This window comes from Chrysemys picta, chromosome 7, assembly GCF_011386835.1.
Source record: "Chrysemys picta bellii isolate R12L10 chromosome 7, ASM1138683v2, whole genome shotgun sequence".
Lineage (NCBI taxonomy): Eukaryota > Metazoa > Chordata > Testudines > Emydidae > Chrysemys > Chrysemys picta.
The window spans coordinates 116,257,816-116,280,154 of NC_088797.1; the positions used below are offsets into that span (position 1 = coordinate 116,257,816).

At 38.4% G+C, this 22,339-nt stretch overlaps 1 protein-coding gene across 6 annotated transcripts in view; it reads right to left on the minus strand.

Moving 5' to 3' along the window:
* ATRNL1 (attractin like 1) overlaps positions 1-22,339 on the minus strand; it is a 976,173-nt gene that overhangs the window by 849,391 nt on the left and 104,443 nt on the right. For all 6 annotated transcript variants that reach the window (XR_010589324.1, XM_005293856.5, XM_065552410.1 and 3 more), the window contains exon 5: positions 19,849-20,057. Coding sequence is in view for 5 of the 6 variants with exons in the window: in XM_005293856.5 (XP_005293913.1) it covers positions 19,849-20,057 (209 nt within the window). In the remaining variant the exon portion in view is untranslated. The remainder of the gene's footprint in view (positions 1-19,848; positions 20,058-22,339) is intronic.

Consider the following 22,339-nt stretch of genomic DNA (forward strand, 5'->3'; position numbering starts at 1 on the left):
TGTGTTAAGACTTAAAGTTAGTTAGAGGGGGTATTTAGTTAACTGAGAGTTCTAAGAATTCCTTGAAAAAGACAACTTAAAGTAGTCTATTATACCAGAAAAATATAATGAATGTTAATGTTAGTTTTATTTCAATGGTTTTCATTTGGTTATGGAACAGAACCTCAGTTACCCAGAACCTGGACAAGACTCCTGAGAATTCTTGATAAGAGGTCTGGCTAGACCAATGGCTACCTTCTCCAAAGCTGGCTGACACTCCAGGAATTCGGTGCATTAGTGTTAGGAAGCATGCTTTGAAGTCAGTATTCAGGGACTGCCCTCCATTATAACATTTTCTGTGTCCCTAATAGTTGCAGGTAACAGGGGTTTTATTGATTAAGAAATTAAGTAAAGATCATTATGGCACTAGAGAAAAATATCTTCCAACTCCACCTACTTTTAACATCAGAAAACAACTTTGCTTTTAAGAATGCTATCCTCAAACATTTGAATAATATTGATTCTAACAATTCTTTGGATTCTTCCTTTTCTTTCACTTTAAGATGTTTTGATACTCTAATTTAATGAGCAAAGTATAGTTGTGATAAAAATCTAGAAAAAAGGATTAGTCATTCAATTCTAATTAGAGTTAGGAAACTTATCCAATTACAAATATGAACAAAAGTTTGGATAACAAAGACATTGAGCCTGTCATTTTTAATTACTTCTATTAAGCCATGACAAAAAATTCTACATGCTATTGTACAAGCAGAGAAACGCATGTCAAAATTTCAGGGCTTTATCTCGTGATAAGTTTGGTTTATACAAGCATGCATCCAGGATGGGGTCCTCCACTCCCACCAGCTCCTCCCATGCATTGTGCTGCCTCACTTCTCCTGGCTGGGATTTGGACTCCCTTGCGTGACAGAACCATCCTATCTACCATACTCAAATATACAAAGCTACAAATTTTTGAAAATCTAATATGTACATTAAGGAGTTGGCTCACAGAAATGTTGGTTTATATGTAAATATTTGTGTTATTCTTACTCTAGGGCCTTGGCTACACTTACCCGCTAGTTCGGCGGCTGGCAATCGAACTTCTGGGTTCGACTTATCGCGTCTAGTCTGGACGCGATAAGTCGAACCCGGAAGTGCTCGCCGTCGACTGCGGTACTCCAGCTCGGCGAGAGGAGTACCGCGGAGTCGACGGGGGAGCCTGCCTGCCGAGTGTGGACCAAGGTAAGTTGGAACTAAGGTACTTCGACTTCAGCTACGTTATTCATGTAGCTGAAGTTGCGTACCTTAGTTCGAATTAGGGGGGTAGTGTAGACCAAGCCTAGGTGTCAGAAGAAAGCAACCTCTCATTGCACATGATGCAATCAACATTTTGGCTGAATAACTTAACTCCACACTTAACATGTGAGGAGCTTTCCCCTTACATGAACAAGTAATCACTCTTTCCTGTACCTAAACATTTACAAATCAAAGAGATGATATGCTGTGATTTTGAAAGCTGTACAACAACTGTGTGTTGTTTTGCTGGTACAACCCCCAAAATGGCTGAATGGATGGTTTTTGAAAAGGTGTTTTAAGAAATTGCTCTCAGGCTGGTGCCCTGTATGTCAAGTTTCAGCCTGAAGCCAATTTTTTCCAGCTAAGTTATAAACTGTGGTTTATAATAGAACTGCTACCTGGTGCCACTATAATCAATAACTATACATATAGATTAAACATACAATGACAAGAATATGCTTTTATAGCAGAGGAAATAACTCTTGCAAGACTGCAGTGTCTTTTCTGCTCTAGTACCTAAGTGTCAGAATGGCTCAGTCAATAACCTTGTTACATCTAAATGAGAGGTTTTGGGGTTCAAGCCTTACATAAAGACTTCATCTTGTACTGACTCCATCATTACAACGTCATCAATAATCTGCTATGTATATCTTTTTAGTTGTGATATTAAGCAAAAATCATGTGTTGAAATTCAGTGGGTATCCAGGTACAATGTTAAGACTGAAATAATTCTATAACAGCATGTTCCCTGGGAACATTCTGTCCCAAGGAAATAGACTGGATTCATACATATTTAAGGCAAGAGGGAATCATTATGATTATCTAGTCTGACCTGTATACACCAGCTGAAGTGTAAGTGAGATTTCAATGGCTTATGCCCATTTAACCTCTATATTATAAATACCTAAATCATGCACTTAGCATCAAAAGTCTATTCTGGGTTTTTTGTTGTTTGTGGATTGGTAAATTTTATTTTACTGCTTAAGTACTTACATCTTTTCAGCTGAGTTGTCAAAACAATTCACACAACTAATATCAAAGGAAGAATGTCAATTGGTTTAGGCCCAAATTCGTATGGACCATAAAATTATTACAATCTAATGAGAAATGTTCTATAGAGTCTAAGCATCAATTTTAAATGTATACTTGAAATCCACAACTGGTTTTCTAATACATTTTAAAAAGCAAAGCAGTTTTGCTGGGATCACAAGAATATAACATATGTGAACTCCACTATCTACTGTAGTACTGTTCCCAGAGCCATTCATTCCTGTTGATGTTGTTTCTCAGACAAAGGAATAAACAAAGATAAAAAGAGTAGTGCCGCACTAAAAACACAACAAAGTAAATGTTTGCCAAGTGGGGAAGGATGTATTGACAAGGAGAAAAAAAGGTTATTTTTCAGTCCCTAACATGGTAGTACAAACAACACACAAACCCCCCTTGCCAAAGAAGGCAGGACAAAAGGCAACGGGTTCAAACTACAGCATAGCAGATTTAGATTCAATCTCAGGAAAAACTTCCTAACGGTAAGAACAATAGGACAATGGAACAGACTGCCTAGGGAGGTTGTGGAAGCTCCTTCGCTAGAGGTTTTCAAAAGGAGGATGGACAGCCCTCTGTCTTGGATGATTTAGACACAACAAATCCTGTATCTCGGCAGGGGGTTAGACTAGATAACCCTTGCAGTCCCGTCCAACCCTATGAATCTATGATTTCATGAAAAATAAAAGACTGCCCAATCCACAGACATTCCCATCCCTCTGTCTCTCCCGCAGCCTTCTTACAGCCCTTCTCTTTAACACATGCCAAAGGAGAAAGAAAAAGGAAACTGGAGTTAACTCATTGTGTACTGGGAACGAGGTGATGCCTCTGCACCCCGTCAATCTAACTTCAACTCTGCCCAAAATTAATATGAACTTTTCCCCTTAAAATAACCGCCTTGATATTTTATAGAGATAATTATTACAAGTAAATGATCTATACATATTATATTATCCTCTATGGAAAAACTGAGAAAGTGTATAGGTTATTGAAAGACACATTAGGACTAGAAATTCACACACAATTGCCAGGAAAACATCATCTGTATGTTGTCCTCAGCTGCACATAAATTGTCAACTTAACTTCCTAAATAACAAAAGGATCATGATTGCTTGTACACAAATTACACTCTATTTCTTAAATGCTGTACAAGCTCAATTACTATCTTTCCTTTTACTTTGTGGCCAGAAAAGATTAACGGTATTGGCATAGGTTCTAATGAAAATGCGAACAATTCTAATAAATTATATTTTATGCATTAGTACACATACTCTAATAGACGTTTAACCTCACCTGGACTCTGTTTCAGCAAAGCACTTCAGAATATTCTTAACTTTAAGACAGAAATTAATGGGACTACTCAGGTGCTTAAAGTTAAACCAATGTTTAAGTGCTTAATTGATTAGAGAAGGCCTTCCATGCTTAAAGTTCAGCATGTATTAGGTGATTTGCTGAGTCAAGGCCCAGAGTCAGATAACTAAAGTACATTTACATCTTTTATTTGTTTTACCACTGTGGCTCAGAAATATAGTGGTAAACACTGACACCAAGTGGCAAACACTGAACAAAATACACAAACCAGTAATAGTGAAAATTAGTAGTTAACATATTTAAGAAAAACAAATGATGCACTAGTTATTCTAAACCAGACTTCAATTTATAAAGTCAGATCATAAAAAAAACAATTACATTCAATTAATGTGTTCAATACATAAATCTCACTGTACATAACAGTAAAATGATTATGTGAGAAAATGGTTTTTAAAAGAACAAATATGAAGTTCAACACTCAAAGCTTAGAAGTACATGAACCCTACAATCTCATTCCCATGATCAACAATTAAAAAAATCTCATGCATAATAACTTTCTTAAACCATTACATTTTACTAATCTAAATCTAAAGCCATGAATACAACTTAGGTATCAGACTGTATATGTGACGAATTTATAATTAAACAAACAACAACAAAGAGATACAATTAACATGGATTTTTATTGTAAAATCACTTAAAGAGCAGATGCTTTTGCATGGTAGAATAGTTTGTCCTATTTCCTTACCCAGACTTAGTAATATGGGTCATAAAGGGAGTGCTGACAAATGCCACATATGGGTCTTGTTTTCCCAAGTAAATACAAATACTATAAACTACCAACATTGTTGGAAAGAAAGTATATCTATGCTATGGAAACTTCAAAAAATACAATATATGCATTTTGTCTGAAACATCGCATGGTAGCTGTAAAAAGTTAAGAAATACCCATTTATTACTTTGTGTGTGAATTTTTTTTGTTTTTTTTTTTTAATTGAATTTTCCTTCTATCCTTATAATGGATCACTCAGTCTATGGGAAAGGAGGAGATTTTTACCTTCTAAGACTGAATTGGAAATCAATTACGTTACACTCAAGGTAGAAAAAAATTCTATATGTTTAAAATAGTAATTTACTCAAACATACAACATGAGAGAAAGAATCAAATTTCTATTTATTGAAGAGTTTAATGAACTGCCAAAGTGGCAATCTGCTTCTGTAGTTCAAGTCCTCAAATCAATTTCCACCTAATGAGAAAACAGCTTCTATAGTCTTGGACCTTAATCTGTTCCTTAGGGACTACTAGGAAAACAAAAATATTGACTTGTTCAATATAGGCTTCTGAGCTCTATTGTTCATATGAACAGTAGGAATAAATTTAGCTAATCCTACTATCCCAACAAAGGTTTTGTAGTTATTAGCTGCTTCTTGTTTTTCATGTCATCTTACTGGAGTCAAAATACACAATTTTTATATAGCGTATTTTGACTACACTATTTATAAACTATAAATAAGGTTTTTTAAAATTCTCAAATACATCCCCAAATTATTTCATTATCAAAATGTGTACAATAAAAAATATTCTGTATCGCAATGAACTTGAGACATTTTAAAATATCCTTTCAGGTACACAGTCTCTCTCTGGAGATCTAGAAAGACAAAAAATTCTCTAGCCCACAAAAGTTATAGAAATTCCTTTATATTTTCTAGTTTATTTATATAAGGTCTGGACTAGTGTCTCCAGGCCCATTAGCATGAAGGTCCATCAGGAATCTGGAAACTCTTTCATCCAAGTTGCCTTGACAGGATTCTGGTAAGGATGTTTTTAAAAATTATTTTGCTTTGGGCTCCCTCAAGCCGCTTTTTACCATCCTCTCTATTATGGGACTTAACTATTTAAAGCAAGTCATATGCATGTGGCATTATTTGTGACACGCATAATAAACTATTTACTTGGGAACAAAGCAACCACCCTCAAACTAGCGTTTTCTTCAAGAACGCTTCTAATGCATAACAATTAACAAGGAATCTTCGCCAATTACCTTTTTCTTTTCTTTTTTGCGGGGGGAGGCAGGGTGTGTGACTGAGAAATTGTTTGGTTGCTATTTAATTCCAAGTGGGCTTGAATACAAATGTTTTCCTGCATCATGATCCGAAAACCAGGAGGCAATTTGCATCACAGTTGGATTGCCATTTTGGTCCTGCTGGACTTCTCAATGGTTTTGGGGACCATGGGGTACAGTACCATCAGTACTCTGATAAAATGCAACTAGCTCACCTCACAGACCATGTAAATTCAGTCTCTATTTTGTAAGAATGCTTGTCAATATTGTCAGCTGTGTACACCAGAGCTACCTCATCCCCACCACAGGCAAACAAGTTTGCTGATATGTACACGTTGTGGCAGGATGCTCTCTTTTCCTCTAGATGAAGACCTTTGGTATAATTTCTATAGAAAGAATGTGTTCGGCATGGTATGAAAGTGTTTTTCCAGCTGTGCTATTTGTGCAGAAAGTTGCTTTACTTATCCAGTCACAACCTTTCAACAGCAACACATGCACTGGTGACCACAGAGCTCTATTACTGTAATTCTCCCATAACAGGGCTTCCAGCAGTGCCTGTCACTTTCAGCTTGTTCAGAATACAGTGGTGCATTTGCCCACCCTGCATTCTTTATACTGGATGCTTATAAAATGGCAGATTTACTTTAAGCAGACGCTGTTGCTTTTTAAAATGGTAACAGTTAAGAGATGTCCTTCTTGCGTGTTAACCCAATAGCATCTGGGCAGTCATAACCCCTTCTAGGTCATCACATCTTAAATCAGCAGGAAGTCAAGCTTTCGTGGTGATGAGCCCACCATGTGGGACTTGCTAAGCAACTCTCTCACCCATTTCTACATGGCACCACAGTGTTGGAGCCTTATGTATTACTCTCCATTTTTTCATATGGCTGCCGCCTCTATTTATTTTTCCTGCATATGGAAAATCCACAGGGCATTTTAAAAAAAATATAGGGCTGTCTATTAATTGCAGTTAACTCACGCGATTAACTCAAAAAAATTAATCGCAATTAATCGCACTTATCATAGAATACCAATTGAAATTTATTAAATATTTTAATGTTTTTCTACATTTTCAATATTGATTTCAATTACAATCTAGAATACAAAGTGCAGTGTTCACTTTATATTTTTTAATTATAAATATATGCACTGTAAAAATGATACACAAAAGAAATTGTATTTTTCAATTCACCTCATACAAGTACTGAAGTGTGATCTCTTTAGCATGAAAGTGTAACTTACAAATGCAGATTTTTTGTTACATAACTGCACTCAAAAACAAAACAGTGTAAAACTTTACAGCCTAAAAGTCCACTCAGTCCTACTTCTTATTCTGCCAATCACTAAGACAAACAAGTTTGTTTACATTGATGGAAGATACTGCTGCCAACTTATTATTTACGTCACCTGAAAGTAAGAACAGGCATTCGCATGGCACTTTTGTAGCCGGCGTTGCAAAGTATTTACATGCGAGATATGCTAAACATTTGTATGCCCCTTCATGCTGCAGCCATCATTCCAGAGGACATGCTTCCATGCTGATGATGCTTGTTAAAAAAATAATGCATTAAATTTGTGACTGTACTTCTTGGGGGGAGAACTGTACGTCTCCTACTCTGTTTTACCCGCATTCTGCATATATTTCATGTTAGAACAGTCTCAGATGATGACCCAGCACATGTTCATTTTAAGAACACTTTCACAGCAGATTTGACAAAATGCAAAGAAAGTACCAATGTGAAATTTCTAAAAATAGCTACAGCACTCGACCCAATGTTTAAGAATCTGAAGTGCCTTCCAAAATCTGAGAGGGACGAAGTGTGGAACATGCTTTTAGAAGTCTTAAAAGAGCAACAGTCTGATGTGGAAACTACAAAACACAAACCACCAAAAAAGAAAATCAACCTTCTGCTGGTGGCATCTGACTCAGATGATGAAAATGAACATGCGTCAGTCCACACTGCTTTGGATCGTTATCAGCATGCAAGCATATCCTCTGGAATGGTGGCTGAAGCATGAAGGGACAAATACATCTTTAGTGCATCTGGCACGTAAATATCTTGCACCACCAGCTACAACAGTGCCATGTGAACACATGTTCTCACTTTCAGGTGAGATTGTAAACAAGAAGCAGGCAGCATTATATCCTGCAAATTGTAAGCAACCTGGTTTGTCTGAATGATTGGCTGACCAAGAAGTAGGATTGAGTGGACTTGTAGGCTCTAAAGTTTTAGATTGTTTTATTTTTGAACGCAGTTATTTTTATACATAATTATACATTTGTAAGTTCACCTTTCATGATAAAGAGATTGTACTACAGTACGTGTATGCTGTGAATTGAAAAATACAATTTCTTTTGTTTTCTTTGCAATCCATAAATTCTTAATGTTAACTGGTAATACCATCCAGCACCTGTAAAATACACAACGTCAGGGAAGGAAAGATAGCAACACCTAAAAGATTTTGAGAGAGAGAACTGAATATATTGTTCTAGAACAACATTCATTTTGGTATAGTGGATGTGTGAAAGGTTGGCATATGATTGATTCTATCTCCAACATTCACTGTTCATTGCCAATCTAGGCTTAAACAAACATTACAGAGTTAAGTAGTATCTGTTTGATATCTTGTTCTGGAAGAATCATAAGAATAAAGAACTTGAAGAATCTTTCACATTAAGCCAGATGTCCTCCCAGGATACTGTTGTGATAGCAAGGCTAAATCTTTTTCCCACTTTTCTTTGAGCTGGAGATTGAGAGGGTAACGCAAAGCATTAAGCCACCTATAAATAATTCCTACAAAGCTTCTGTTTCCATATTTCTTAACATGTTTTTCTAGAGATGAGAATGTTGAAACAGACCAATTGCCCCCTATCTTTGCATGAATCCTTGAGCATAGCCACTGGAAGAAGGAACTCTGAAACAGTGGTAGCTGATATTTGTTATATAGGTAAATATAGGAATGCACTCTATCATCCTGTATTAGATCTTTAATTTTTATTAAACCTTTTTCTATCCAAATTTTCTTAAGCATGGAGTTGCCTTGATCCTGATGCATGGGTTATTCCATAGTGGTACAAAAAGAGAATTAGTAAGATGGAATGCTGTGATCATCTTAATGCACTGAAGGATGCCCCAGGTAGATGCAAAGATTGGAGTTTTCCATAAGGGTGTGAGTAGCCTCCTAAGGTATAGAAAAGGAGAGGGAACCAAATGGCATAGATTTCAATTGTAATTTAGGCCAGTGTATATACAGAGCTACTGAGGGAAACCACCTTACAATAGGGTGCATTTAGAATGTTAGATAATATAGATACAAATCTGGCAACCCCATGCCCAGGGTATATTTGAGCAAAGAGTAAAGGAGAGACTTTGAAAGGCAATAGGCTAATGATATGTCATTCTTGGGCAGATATTCATTTTGGCTATTTCTATTCTCCCCAATAAGGACAGAGGGAAGAGATGCCACCTCTCTACCTCCTTTAATATATAGTCCATACTTATAGGAACAATTGAACAAATTTTAACACCTAAATAAGTTATTTTCTTGCATATTTGAGATGGAAAATGCTAAAAATGAGAGGGATCTGGTCTTTTGGATATATCCATTGCTTTTGATTTTTTTCCAGTTAATGCAAAAACCAAGAGCGCTTTCCACAGAAAACAACTAAATTCAATAATAATGGGACTGATGTGGATGGATTCTTCAATAGTCACTTTTCAGAGAAGTTGATGAGACCAAAGCAATAATATTCCAACTCTAACATTCAAAGAGAGTAAAAACTTAGGTCTTGGGTTTGTTTTTCCTTCAAACTAACTAGAATAAATTACTGTAACAGGATAGTTCCTGGACTGGTACCAAAAACTATTTTCCCTGACTGACTTAGTACCAGTCCACAAACAATCCTTCTAGGAAAATCCTGTACAAACTACCCTAACAAGAGATAATCTGGCTAAAGAAGGTTCATGGACATTCTGAGAAAGTGCAGGGTTATTGTAGACTGTGCATTTGGTCAACTGAAGAGAATATGGTACCACATACAGAAGGACGAAACAAAGGAAAGGGAAAATGAGATAGCTATCTGAGCATATTGTTGCTCTATATCCGTGTACCTATATGAAAATCTCATCTGTATATTGTGAAGATGATACTGCAATAAAATACATGTTGTGAAGTTCCCCATTCCTCTCTACTGCTATCAAAGTATTTGCACAAACAAAACCAGAGTGAAGAAAACAAATTATTCAAAGTGAATACCACTGGCAATCCAGCTATATTACCAGGTATGTCATGCACACGAAGGTGGTAGGTGCACAAGAGGTACAGTACTATGCCACAAGTATGGAAAGTGCACAATCATTGCTCCACCATGCCTGAACAAGGATGGAATGCATTGGGTACACCTGACCTTTGCACTATCCATCATCCAGGTACTGGCTAACCCCCAACCAAATGTCATTGGCTGCAGGACCTGGTAGCATGGAGGGAGTTGATGGCAGCAGGCTGAAGCTGGATTCCAGGATAACTGCCCATCTAAACAATGGCTAGTACTTCGTATTTATTATTTTTAAAAGCCTTAAAAATTATTTGAGGAGCAGGCCTGGGACAACAGAACTCCGGGTACTCTGCACTCATTGCCCACAAACTTCCTCATGGGCCTTTGAGATGCCCAAGATGTAGACTGGCTCTGTACTTTGGGCTCTCTACAGACCCCTATCAAATTAGTGGGAGTATGGAGAGGTCTCAGGACTTTTACTAGATTGTGAGCTATGTTTCTTTGCCTAGCAAGTAAAGACCTTTCACAGATATTATCCTCTCTTGGCACTGTAGGACAATCCAATGGATCTCTTCCTCAGAAAGATTCATTAAGAGATTTTTGTAAGTCCTGGATCCAAAATAAGTCCTGATGGCATCACACCACAACTGCACGAGTACTTTGGTATCAGCCTCAGGCCAGCTAGTCACACACTAGGAGGATGATCCGTCCTCACCAGACACCATCTGACTGGACATGTGAGAGTGCAGAGCTATAAACAGATGCTACATAGGTGCTACATGGCAGAGAGTCATATGCTAAGCAGGGTCTGAACACCAAAATTTGGTGTTTGTACTGCTGGAGATAACTTTCAGTTCTAGGGCAGGAGAAGACAACACCACAAACATCCCTGAGGAAATGTTGGGAAGGCAGTGTGGCCTTCAAGCACTCCAGTAAGCCATAGTTGCATCCCCACTGCACTCACTAGCTCAGGCATCAGCATTACCCGAGCTTCAACCCATAGTTCCTAACAGGTTAACCACTTAACTTGGGCTACAGATGTGTGTGTGGATGGGAGTGACATTAGGTGCAACACTCGCATTGTACCTCAAGCTAACTTTGCAATGAAGAAAAACTATGAGTGTGTTTGTAACAAAAATGTTCTCTTGCAAGTAGTGTTTATTTTATTTTTTTAGATTTACAGAAATGCTAAAAAAGGGGTCTGTAAGCCCAATTATGGATCAGGGTCCCACTATGCTAAGCACTGTCAAAAACATGAAAAAAGAAATTACCATGCTCAGAAGAGTTTACTAGGGCCTGGTCTACACTGGGGGGGGGGGGAGGAGAAGAGAGAGGGAATCGACCTAAGATACGCAACTTCAGTTACGAGAATAGCGTAGCTGAAGTCGACGTATCTTAGGTCGACTTACCTCGTGTCCTCATGGTGTAAGTTGACTGCCGCCACTCCCCCGTCTACTCCGCTTCCACCCCTCGCCACGGTGGAGTACAGGAGTCGACAGCAGAGTGATCGGGGATTGATTTATCGCGTCTATACTAGAACCAATCAATCGATCCACGATAAATAGATCACTACCCACCGATCCAGCAGGTAGTATAGTTGTACCCTAGGTAAGTATAAGACAAGCGAGAACTGAGGGATAAACTGATTTTAGTAAGGCTTTTGACACAGTCCCACATGACATTCTCATAAACAATCCAGAGAAATGTGGTCTAGATGAAATTACTCTAATTTGGGTGCACAACTGGTCGAAAGACCATACTCAAAGAGTAGTTATCAATGGTTCACTGTCAAACTGGGAAGGCATAGCTGGTGGGTTCCCATAGGGATCAGTCCTGAGTTCCTTTCTAGTGAATATTTCATTAATGACTTGTATAATGGAATGGAGAGCATGCTTTGTGACGGACTCAGACCAGAAGGATATAAAAGAGTAGTGGAAGGCAAATATATCAGCCTCAGGATGAGCAGATCCCTGTTCCCTGGTAGCCAAACAAGGCTACTCCAGGACAATCAAGACATCTGACGCCAATTAACCAGTTAAGGTAGTTAGGCTAATGCAGGCACTTGACTCCAATTAACCAGCAAAGGGTCAGTTAAGGCCGTTAGGCTAATGGAGACAGCTGGGACTAATCAAGGTCCCAGTCATAGTACTTAAAAGCTCTCCTTCCAGTGCCCTTAAGAGAGCCCAGGTGGAAGGAACTGGAGGAGAGGAAGCATTGCTGAATCCTAAAGTAAGGGTACAGCTAGGAAAAGGGGACCATGGGAAAGTGGCCCAGGAATCAAAGCAGCACCAGTGGTGAAAAGGAAGCCACCAACAGCTACTGCTATTAGGGTCCCTGGGCTGAAACCTGGAGTAGAGGGTGGGCCCGGGTCCCCCCCCCACCTCCTTGCTCTACTCCCCTGAGAGGGGAAGCAGGCCTAGGCCTAGGCAGGAGGCAGGACTGCACCTACTGAGCTCTAAGGAGCAACAAAGACTGTGGGGTATTCCCCCTTCCCACCTCCCATACTGGCCTGTGATGAAAGTAGCTCTATAAAGCTGTAACCTTCTGCCGCTACACAAAAAAAGGGAGGTCACATTGAGGGCCTTAGAGAGCTTCTGAGGCCATTGAATCCGCCTGGAAGCGCGGGACCCACCAATACAGGCTCAGAACTATGTCACAGCTTATAAAATTTGCCAGATGACACCAAACTGGGAGGCGTTGCAAGCATTTGGGAGAGCAGGATCAGAATTCAAAACTACCTTGACAAAAATCAAATAATTGGTCTGAAATCAACAAGATAAAATATAATAAAGTACTTCATTTAGGAAGGAAAAATCAAATGCTCAATTACAAAATGGGGGAAAACTGGCTAGGTGATCATTCTGCTGAAAAGGACTTGGGGTTACAATGGATAAACTGAATGTGAATCAACAATGTGATGCAGTTGCAAAACAGGCTAGTATCATTCTGGGGTGTCTTAACAGGAGTGTCATATGTAAGACATGGGAGGTAACTGTCCCAGTCTTCTTGGCACAGTTGGAGTCCTGTGTCCAATTCTGGGAGCCACACTTTAGGAAAAATGTGGATAAATTGGAGAGAGTCTAGAGTCAATGAAAATGAAAGGGGAAAAAAAGGTTTAGAAAACCTATGAGGAAAGATTAAAAAAACTGGGCATGCTTAGTCTTGAGAAAAGAAGACTGAGCAGGGACCTCATAACAGTCTTCAAATATATTAATGGCTCTTAGAGAGGACTGGGATCAATTGTTCTTCGTGTTCACTGACGGTAGGACAAGAAAATGGGCTTTATCTGCAGCAAGGAGGATTTAGGTTAGATATAAGGAAAAACTTTCTAATTATAAAAGGTAGTTAAGCTATGGAATAGGCTTCCAAGGGAGGTTATGGAATCCCAATTCTTGAAGGTTTCAAGAAGAGATTGGACAAACATCCATCAGAGATGGTTTAGGTTTATTTGGTCCTGCCACAGCACATGGGGCTGGACTTGAAGACTTCTCTAGGTCCCTTCAGCCCTACATTTCTATGAACAACATACACACAGAGAAGCATAAGATAACAATGACACATGAAAAGCTGTTGGTTTACTGTGACCATTGTCAACTTTTTTTTTGTAAACAACACAGCAGAGGAGAGTTTTAAGGAGGAATCTGAAGGACAATGAGATGAGATTTTCTGGATGTTTATGTAGTACTCCTTCCATGCTGAGGGGTAGCATGGAGGGAAGCAAAAAGTTCCCCCACCTGTGGTCTTATTCTAGGTTGTTAAAAAGGCCAGAAAACAAGCACTTGCAATATTTTAAAAAGTACAGGATTAAGTTCTACTTACCCTGTAGCCCCCAAAGAGACACCATGAACAGTGCTTGCCTTCCCTGAAAATCTCTCCCCATCTGGAAAAAGGGTAGGATTTATATAATCTCTTGTCACTCAGTATGCATGGCACTAGGACTATTCTTCTCAGCCTGCTGTTCTCTTCTGATTCAGAGAGACAGGAAATGGTTGGAACCACCAGATCCCTCACCACTGAGGAGAAAAGCACTATTTTGTTTAAGGTGAAACCACCACTTAATGCAGTCTTCCTTCAGTGACGCTGTTTTCACTTTGCAGAGGGAAGAGACTGCTGAGCTCTGGGTGGTGCAGTTGCTGTAAACAAAACACTTAAGTTGCCCATTCTCTGAAGCAGCCTCCTTCCTGAAGTACATATTCAGCTACAGCAGGGGTCAGCAACCTTTCAGAAGTGGTGTGCCGAGTAGTCTTCATTTATTCACTCTAATTTAAGGTTTCGCGTGCCAGTAATACATTTTCACATTTTCAGAAGGTCTCTTTCTATAAGTCTATAATATATAACTGAACTATTGTTGTATGCAAAGTAAATAAGGTTTTTAAAACGTTTAAGAAGCTTCATTTAAAATTAAATTAAAATGCAGAGCCCTCTGGACCGATGGCCAGGACCCAGGCAGTGTGAGTGCCACTGAAAATCAGCTTGCGTTCCACCTTCAGCACGCATACCATAGGTTGCCTACCCCTGAGCTACAGTAAGAAGAGAAATTTGAGAAGCAAAGACACCAAAACTCTACACTCCATGTGGCCCCAACCTTAAATTCCAGGGATTTTAGTGAATCTGGTTCCTTATAATATGAGTGCAACTAGAGAAAGAGGGTCAACTTTCAGGAAGGATCGAGTTTGGTGTGACACCAGAGTCTCAGGAAGGCAAGATGGGGTGATGCTGTTAACAGACCAACTCTAGAGACGTAGCATGTAAGCTGGACTCTCAGCATACTTAATAAAGATTTATTTCCTTCAACATTGCATCCCAGCTGCATCACTTAGTCTGATGAAATACAATGGCAGTGATGAGACATCAGCTATTCAGAGACACCAACACACTCAGAGTTTCATAATGTACAGCCTTTGTTAGAGATGCCTCCATGTCTGGGAAGACAGCGACCCCCAGAGCCACAGCCTGGTGCATTTTCTGGAAATGTACTAGGGCTTGAAGCTGTTGCACTGACCTAAATAAGGAAGACCATAGTGAAACCCGAACAACCTGATGTGCAATAAAAATTAGATAGAATTCATACAACATGATGTCATAGATTCTACAATGCAGAGTCCAATGGGACAACGTTAACATTTGCTATTTGCGAGGGTGTATGTTGCACTTATTTTACACTGAGCTACATTCTTATCATACTTAAATATATAAGGATTTTATTCCTTTGCAAACATGACCAGAGTCAGAAACCAACCCACCATAAAACTGCACAACCAAGCTGTTGTCCACAGCAGCAGTGCATGGCTTGGGTTGTACTGAATATGGAAACGTCCCCAATTTAGAAAGGTGATAAATCATATCAAGATTTGTAATTGAAGAAATCTTAAAAGTCTTTTTACATTATGGGTTTTTGGGAGGCCTAAAAATTGACAATGTAACTATCATTCTTATAAGACAGACCTTATTCCTCAAGAACAGTTCATGGGCCTTGGCCTTTATTTCAGTAGAACTACTTGAAGAGTAAGGTATAGCTCAAGGTGAATAAGGATATCAGAATCTAGCCCAAAGTCTTTGAAGATTGTTTTAATGGGTTTCCTTCACTCAATGTAAAGAATATCAAATTTTCAAGCATGATTTTGCTTGTGAAAATTGTTAATACATACAGTGTTCCTTTAGTAAATACACTACAGGAATTATCTACTAGGCAAAATGGAGGGGGGGGGGATTAAAAGGTTCTCCCATTTTTATTTTAATCAAACTTTTTTTCCTCTCTCTCTCCTTTTAAACATATTACAAGTATGAGAGTACAGTCCAAAGATAAAATGTTTTGACAAAGTAAAGATCATATTTGTTTGGCATAAAAAAAAAGAGAATCTTGAGAGAATCTTTTATTCCTTATTAGTATAACTTGACATATTTAGGATCATTTTTCCTGAATATTTGACCCAAAGGTTAGTATGGAATATGGTTCCACAAAGAAAAAAAAAAATAATTTCCATTATATGAATACAACCATATCACCATATCATCCTACATCAGCAGTGGGCAATCTGCAGCCCACGGGCCGAATGGGGCCCATCAGGGTAATCTGATTGCAGGCCGTGAGTCATTTTGCTGACATTGACCATCCACAGACACCATCCTCGCAGCTCTCAGTCCCTTTGCCTGTAGGCATCACTTCCCACAGCTCCTATTGGCCGGGAACAGAGAACCGCAGCCACTGGAAGCTGCAGGGGGCAGTGCCTGCGGACGGTCAACGTCAACAAAATGTCTTGCAGCCCGCAATCAGATTACCGCTATGGGCCGCAGGTTGCTCACCACTGTTCTATGTCGTACTGGAGAAATACTACTATAGGAATCAGATAATCTTTTACTGGGAGACTGTTAGGATCTTTATTTGAATCGGGAATATAAAATTAATTGCCATATTGAGAAAACATTTATAAAATTGTTGCAAATACTAGAAACAAAGGATAGCAATGGTAAAGTTCATTTTTAATGTATTAGTATTTTCTTACAGTTATAGTGCATAAGTATGTCTGTGGCATCTGGACAACTCTAAACATAGTAATGAAAAGTAATCTGATCTGATTAGCCAATTAAATATAGTTCAAACAGTCATTAGACCATTTACTGCTAGTGAGTTTCTTAATTATGTTTCTCAAATTTTATTAGGTTTTCCAATAATAAAATGTATCAAGTACAATACAGTTCTTTAGCCACTGGGGATATCTTTCATAAGAGCATCCTATTAAGTTATCTTATTAAAAATCTAAACTCCTTAAAGTGGTTCCAATAATGTAATAGCCAATACTGTTGCCTCAGCCAGATTCTCTCAGTTCTTCAGTTCCTGTGCTAGGTACAGGAAAGGATAGGGAGTAGGTGGTTTTAAAACAGATTTGTGCTTCCCTAATTCTAGGCCCAGTCCCCAGTGTAACTTAAGAGTAAAGCCATCTGCCTTGTAACAGCCTTCTATGAGCTGTAGTGCCAGCACAGGCTAGCTGAAGTGAAGTGTGCTCCAGTCTAACGCCTTTCCCTAGGCAATCCCAATTAGGTATAATTATAGGTTAAAATTAGAATACCTGCAACAAGGATCAGGAAGGAAACAGCATAGACCCATTACATTTTCTCTATGATGACTATGGAACTCCATTATAATGGGTTTTTCTTCCGTGACCTTTTAGTCTCCCTTTACACTGGCCGCTGTAAGGGACTGCTGGGTTTTCTGTCTTTTGTATTATTAATACAAACTGTCTCTACTACAGTAAAGAAAATACATATCTTCCTTTAAAAATAAGCAGATGTCAAATAATTTAAATAGAGTTTTCAGACCATAAACATTTAATTCAACTGTCAGGGGACAATTCTATAATTTTATGAGCAGCAGCTGATTTGAAAAACATTTACACCATTAGTTCCTTGTTCAGCAAAATGCATGGCTTCCAATCTCATATAAAACCAAATTAAGGAAAATAGCTTTTCTGATCTATCAGACCCATGATTAGAAGAGGCTTTAAAAACAATTACTGTATTCTGTTCCAATGAATACTCTCTTCTCTTTCCTCATAGTCCTTATCTTTACTATTCTAATACCTAATATAACACCTAACTCTTACATAGCACCTTTCATCGATAGATCTCAACATGTGTCACAATCTTTAATATGTTTATCCTCACAACACTCCTATGATGTAGGGAAGTATTATCAATGTACATGAAAGGTTCTTCAACAAGACGCTTCTTCCACAGTATCCACAAGATGTCACCATAGTCAAAAAAATACCATACACGTATAATATTGCATGTTCTTTTTGTCTGAACGAGGGAAAGATTTTTTTAATAAATTGACAACTTGATCCAGATAATATAGTCCAACAGAATAACTCCCATGTGCATGTGAATTGAACAAACTAAACAAAACAGGATGTGCAAGCAAGAGATAACAGGAAGTTATTTCTAAGAAGGATAGAATGTACGGATTTACAATGGATAAAGCAATACCTTTACAAGTTTTCAGGAAATTACCAAATATTTAAAGTACTTGGTAAAGCAGCAGGAATGGTAAGACATCAGACAGCTTTTACAGATGCCAGCTTAGTTAGCAGGTACTGAAAAAGTTTATGAATTGTAGAAAAGAACATTTAGAAGTAAGAAATGATGAAACAAAATATAGTGCTTTCAAAGATCACCAGACTGAAGGAATGGCAGAAAGAATTGTGAAGGGCATTAAAGAAAACCCACTCATCATCCACATTAGAACAATGGGAACATACAGAACAAAGAGAAAAATTCATCAAAGACTTCAAGGACTTTGAGAAAAAATTAATCATTGAACAAATTATCGTCTGTTAGCCTACCTATTGCAAGAATGAATGGTTTAGCGAGATGACTGTTAGATGAAGAGAATATGCTAAGAAAACTGAGTTAGGATTTTAGATTTATGATTTCCTTCTGCTGGAAAAGGTGCCACGCAGCATAGTCAGTCTTCTCTTAAAGTGTGGGTCTACCCGGAAAAGTGATTTTGCTGAACTGGCAATTTTCTGTTTCATGTTCATTGTCTGTCAGTGATTCAGTATCACATATACTAAGTGCACAAGTAAACTAGTGATTTTCTAACTCCCAGTTCTGCAATTTCACTTGGACTACACAAGGATGAACCTGGGTGCTTCCTTTCTTATGCATCATTACCCATAATAAAAGGTTCTACAGGCCTCAGTAACATCTGTGCCAACCAACCACGTCTTCAGAGCATGCACTGGATGATCCCAATGTCACTCTATTGCCTTAAATAGATTTACAGGGCAGTATTGATTGACATTTACAAAACAGTACTGTATATTATTCACAAAAAAAATTAACACATCTCATTCTCTCTTTGGTGTATTGGCTGAGTGCTAACAGGAGTAAAAGTTAGTAAATTATTTGTGTCACTCAAATAACAAACAATGACCACCACTATATGCAGGACCAAATCTGTTATATGGAGTAATTTTAACCATGCCTTTTCAAGAGGAAAAACAGAAATATAAACAAGAAAGAAGCTAATCCTGCTAGGATTGTTAAGAGGCCTTAATTTTCAAAACTATCTAGATGTCTTAGGAGCCTACGTCCCATTTTCATAAGTGAATTATGTACTTGAAATGTAAAACACTGACTTTGAATGGGAAAAGGATAATTAAGAAAAGAAAAAAACATAGGATCCATAAGGAATAAAAAATATATAAACAAAAAGGGAAATTAGGCTAAGGAGATAGCTGTCTTTAAAGATGCCTGATATATTCAAAAATTTGGAGGGACTCATTATTATTTATACTTATGTAACCTGTCTGCTCAGACAGGCGCTCTGTCCCCCTCTGGTGGTGACTAGATAGAGACTGATGAGCCTGCTATAGTCTTGGCTAAGAGACATGTCTTTGTGTCAGCTCATGTAGTAGAGGCTTGTGCATTTGGCTCAAGAGATCACAGGTTTGATCCCTGCCGATGACATCCAAGGTGGTCGGCGTTACACTCACTAATATAAAGAGGAGAATGCTGCTTCATGCAGAAGGTTAGACTAGATGATCCAGAAGGTCTTTTCAGTCCAATCATCTTTGATTTTACAATAGACTCACTCATAAGTCAAATAGTAAACTTCAGTTAAAATTACCTGCCTTTGATTTCATTAAAATAAACCAGGTTCCCAAAGTACATTTAGATCCAGATACAATTCTTGAGCTCATTTGGAAAGTGTATTTTTTTAAATGAACTGATTACATTTATGTTTTAAAGATTTATATTTGCATAGCAGATAAGATACATAAATGAGGGCTCTTCTTTCACATAGATTTGATTCTAAGACATATATATGTATAATATGTGTTTAATATATTTAATATATATATTTTAATAACTTACCTTGCCAGCTATCATTGCACACACACAGCTTCTCGCCTGTCAGATCACAGTAGCCATGATCTGGGCTCCCACAGTTAGCTTTACAGTATGGAATATCACAGGCTTCGCCTTTCCAATACTTGTCACACTCACAGTACACTTGGCTTGGAATGGAAACACTAGTTGTACACTTCCCATGCCCTGAGCAATTGTTAGGACAGGAATTAATGCTGTAAAAAATAAATAAATAAAATAAGGCAACAAAGAAATGAGAGAGCTGGGTAGAGTTTTTCATACAACACATTACAATCATAATTTGCATTTGAAGTATACAGCTCCTTTTATTTGAAAATCTCCAATCACTGATACAAATGTAGTAAATATAATCACCATTTTACAGACAGGGGATCTGAGGTGCACTAAGGTTAAATTACTCCCTCGGCTCCCACACAGTCAGTGACAGAATCAGAAGTGAGGCCTCCTTGTGCTGCACTATGCAGGATTGGCTCTGCACCAAGAACTGAATATAAACTTCACAAAGATCCATGAAAGAAGGAAAAACACAAAGGCTAAAATTCTTTAGACATTGTTTAACCGTTTAATAGTTTAATTTATACTCTAAATAAAACTAATGTTACCTTTTAATAACCAGTGGAGGGTAATAGAAGTTGTTTTATACAGGGGTGGCTCCAGCTTTTTTGCCACCCCAGGCGGCGAAGGGGGGGGGGGGGAGGGGGGGGAGAAAAAAAAAAAAGATAGAGCCACGATCGGCAGCACTTCAGCGGCAGCTCTACCGCACCACTTAATTCTTCGGCGGCAATTCAGCAGCTGGTCCTTCCCTCCGAGAGGGAGTGAGGGACCCGCCGCCGAATTGCCGCTGAAGACCCAGACTGCTGCTCCTTTACATTGGCTGCCCCAAGCACCTGCTTCCTGCGCTGGTGCCTGGAGCTGGCTCTGGTTTTATATTATCCTTCCAATAAAGTTAACCCTGTGGTGTGTGGAAGCCTCTGTTTCTGTAATTTGCTGTGTGCTTTAACTCAGTTTTGGATCTTCCCTATATTTATTTTGTTAACAGTATAAAGTGTTTCCATCACGTCTGCCAGGATGGCTTTTTCATATGCTTTAATATAGTTTCTTTTTTTTTTTCTCAGAACCGTAAAGCCATGATACAAAGCCCCTGTTATAAAATATTTATAATTGAATGTGCCTGTGCTGAGCAACAAATCAAAGCAAAATAGCTTTCCTCCCGCCCTCCCATCCTTCCAAAATTAAGGGTTTTAAAGTTTAATTAGTGCTAGTGAAAAGGGCCAGATTGACAGCACTGATGTGGCATTCAGAAGGAAGAAAAAGATCTGTAACAGAAGGTGCCTTTCGTCTCCTTGCTGTGTGGTGACTCTGAAAGCAGAAAGTCCTGCTCATTGTGTATTGCCAGGCCCAATACAGTGACTAAATAACCAGGCTGCTTCCTTTATCTTCTTTAGATGGCTCAGTTCCAAGAACGTTATTTCTCTATTCTCCCACTTGAGGAAGATTACTTGGAAGGCACAGAACAAGCACATGGTATGGGGTAGCCTATCATCATGTCTAGAACTTGAGAGTTCATAGGAGAGTGATGGCAAGCAGCAAAATTAAGTTGTTTAAAAAAAAATTCAATGCAGAAACAGAGCAAAGGCAGAGGAAGAATCCATCTGAAGGTGGGAGATGAGAGGACTATCTGTCCAGGTCCCTGAAGAAGAGCTTATCGAAATAGTGCAAGAGGAAAGAGACAAAGCAGCAGAAGTTTTGGTAAACCCGAAATACATATAAGACTTAATTTACTCCTAAATAAGTATTGAAGGAGTCTCTCTGAGAAATAGAAAGAATAGTAATCATATCTTCTCCATAAGCATAGCAATGAAAGCTGGCTAGTGAAAAGCTTAAGTTTGAGACTTCCTTACTATAAAATCAGTAACAGGAGGGCAGAGGAAGTAGATAAGGATTCATTAATTAATTTCCCTTTGCATATACATTGAAGGATATAAATAACTTTTCAGTTACTTATGACTCTTCCAACATAATAATTTAATAGCATGTATTAGTGTTTTTGAGCTATAAAAGAATACTGAACACACTGTAGTTAAGAATGCTATGTCATATTGCCATTGACTTCCAAGATAAGCAGACAGGTTCCCAGAACTTTGGGAACAACTGGGGAAACAATTACAACAACAGTAAATTGTTTAGATGGTTATATTTTCTTGCTGTCACCTGAAAGGAGTAAGTAGATTATTCTGTGTGACAAAACTGCAATCACACATGCCAAAAAAGGAAGAATATCTTTCAAGACTTCTTTATATTATAGTCTAACTGCATATACAACATCACACGGTCAAAGGATTCTCAAACACTGGATAACTCCCTCATGTAGTAAAAGCAACATAAGGAAAACTACTGTAAATTACAGGAGAACATAAGAATGCAAGAAAGGTCTTACTGGGTCAGACCAATGGTCCATCTAGCCCAGTATCCTGTC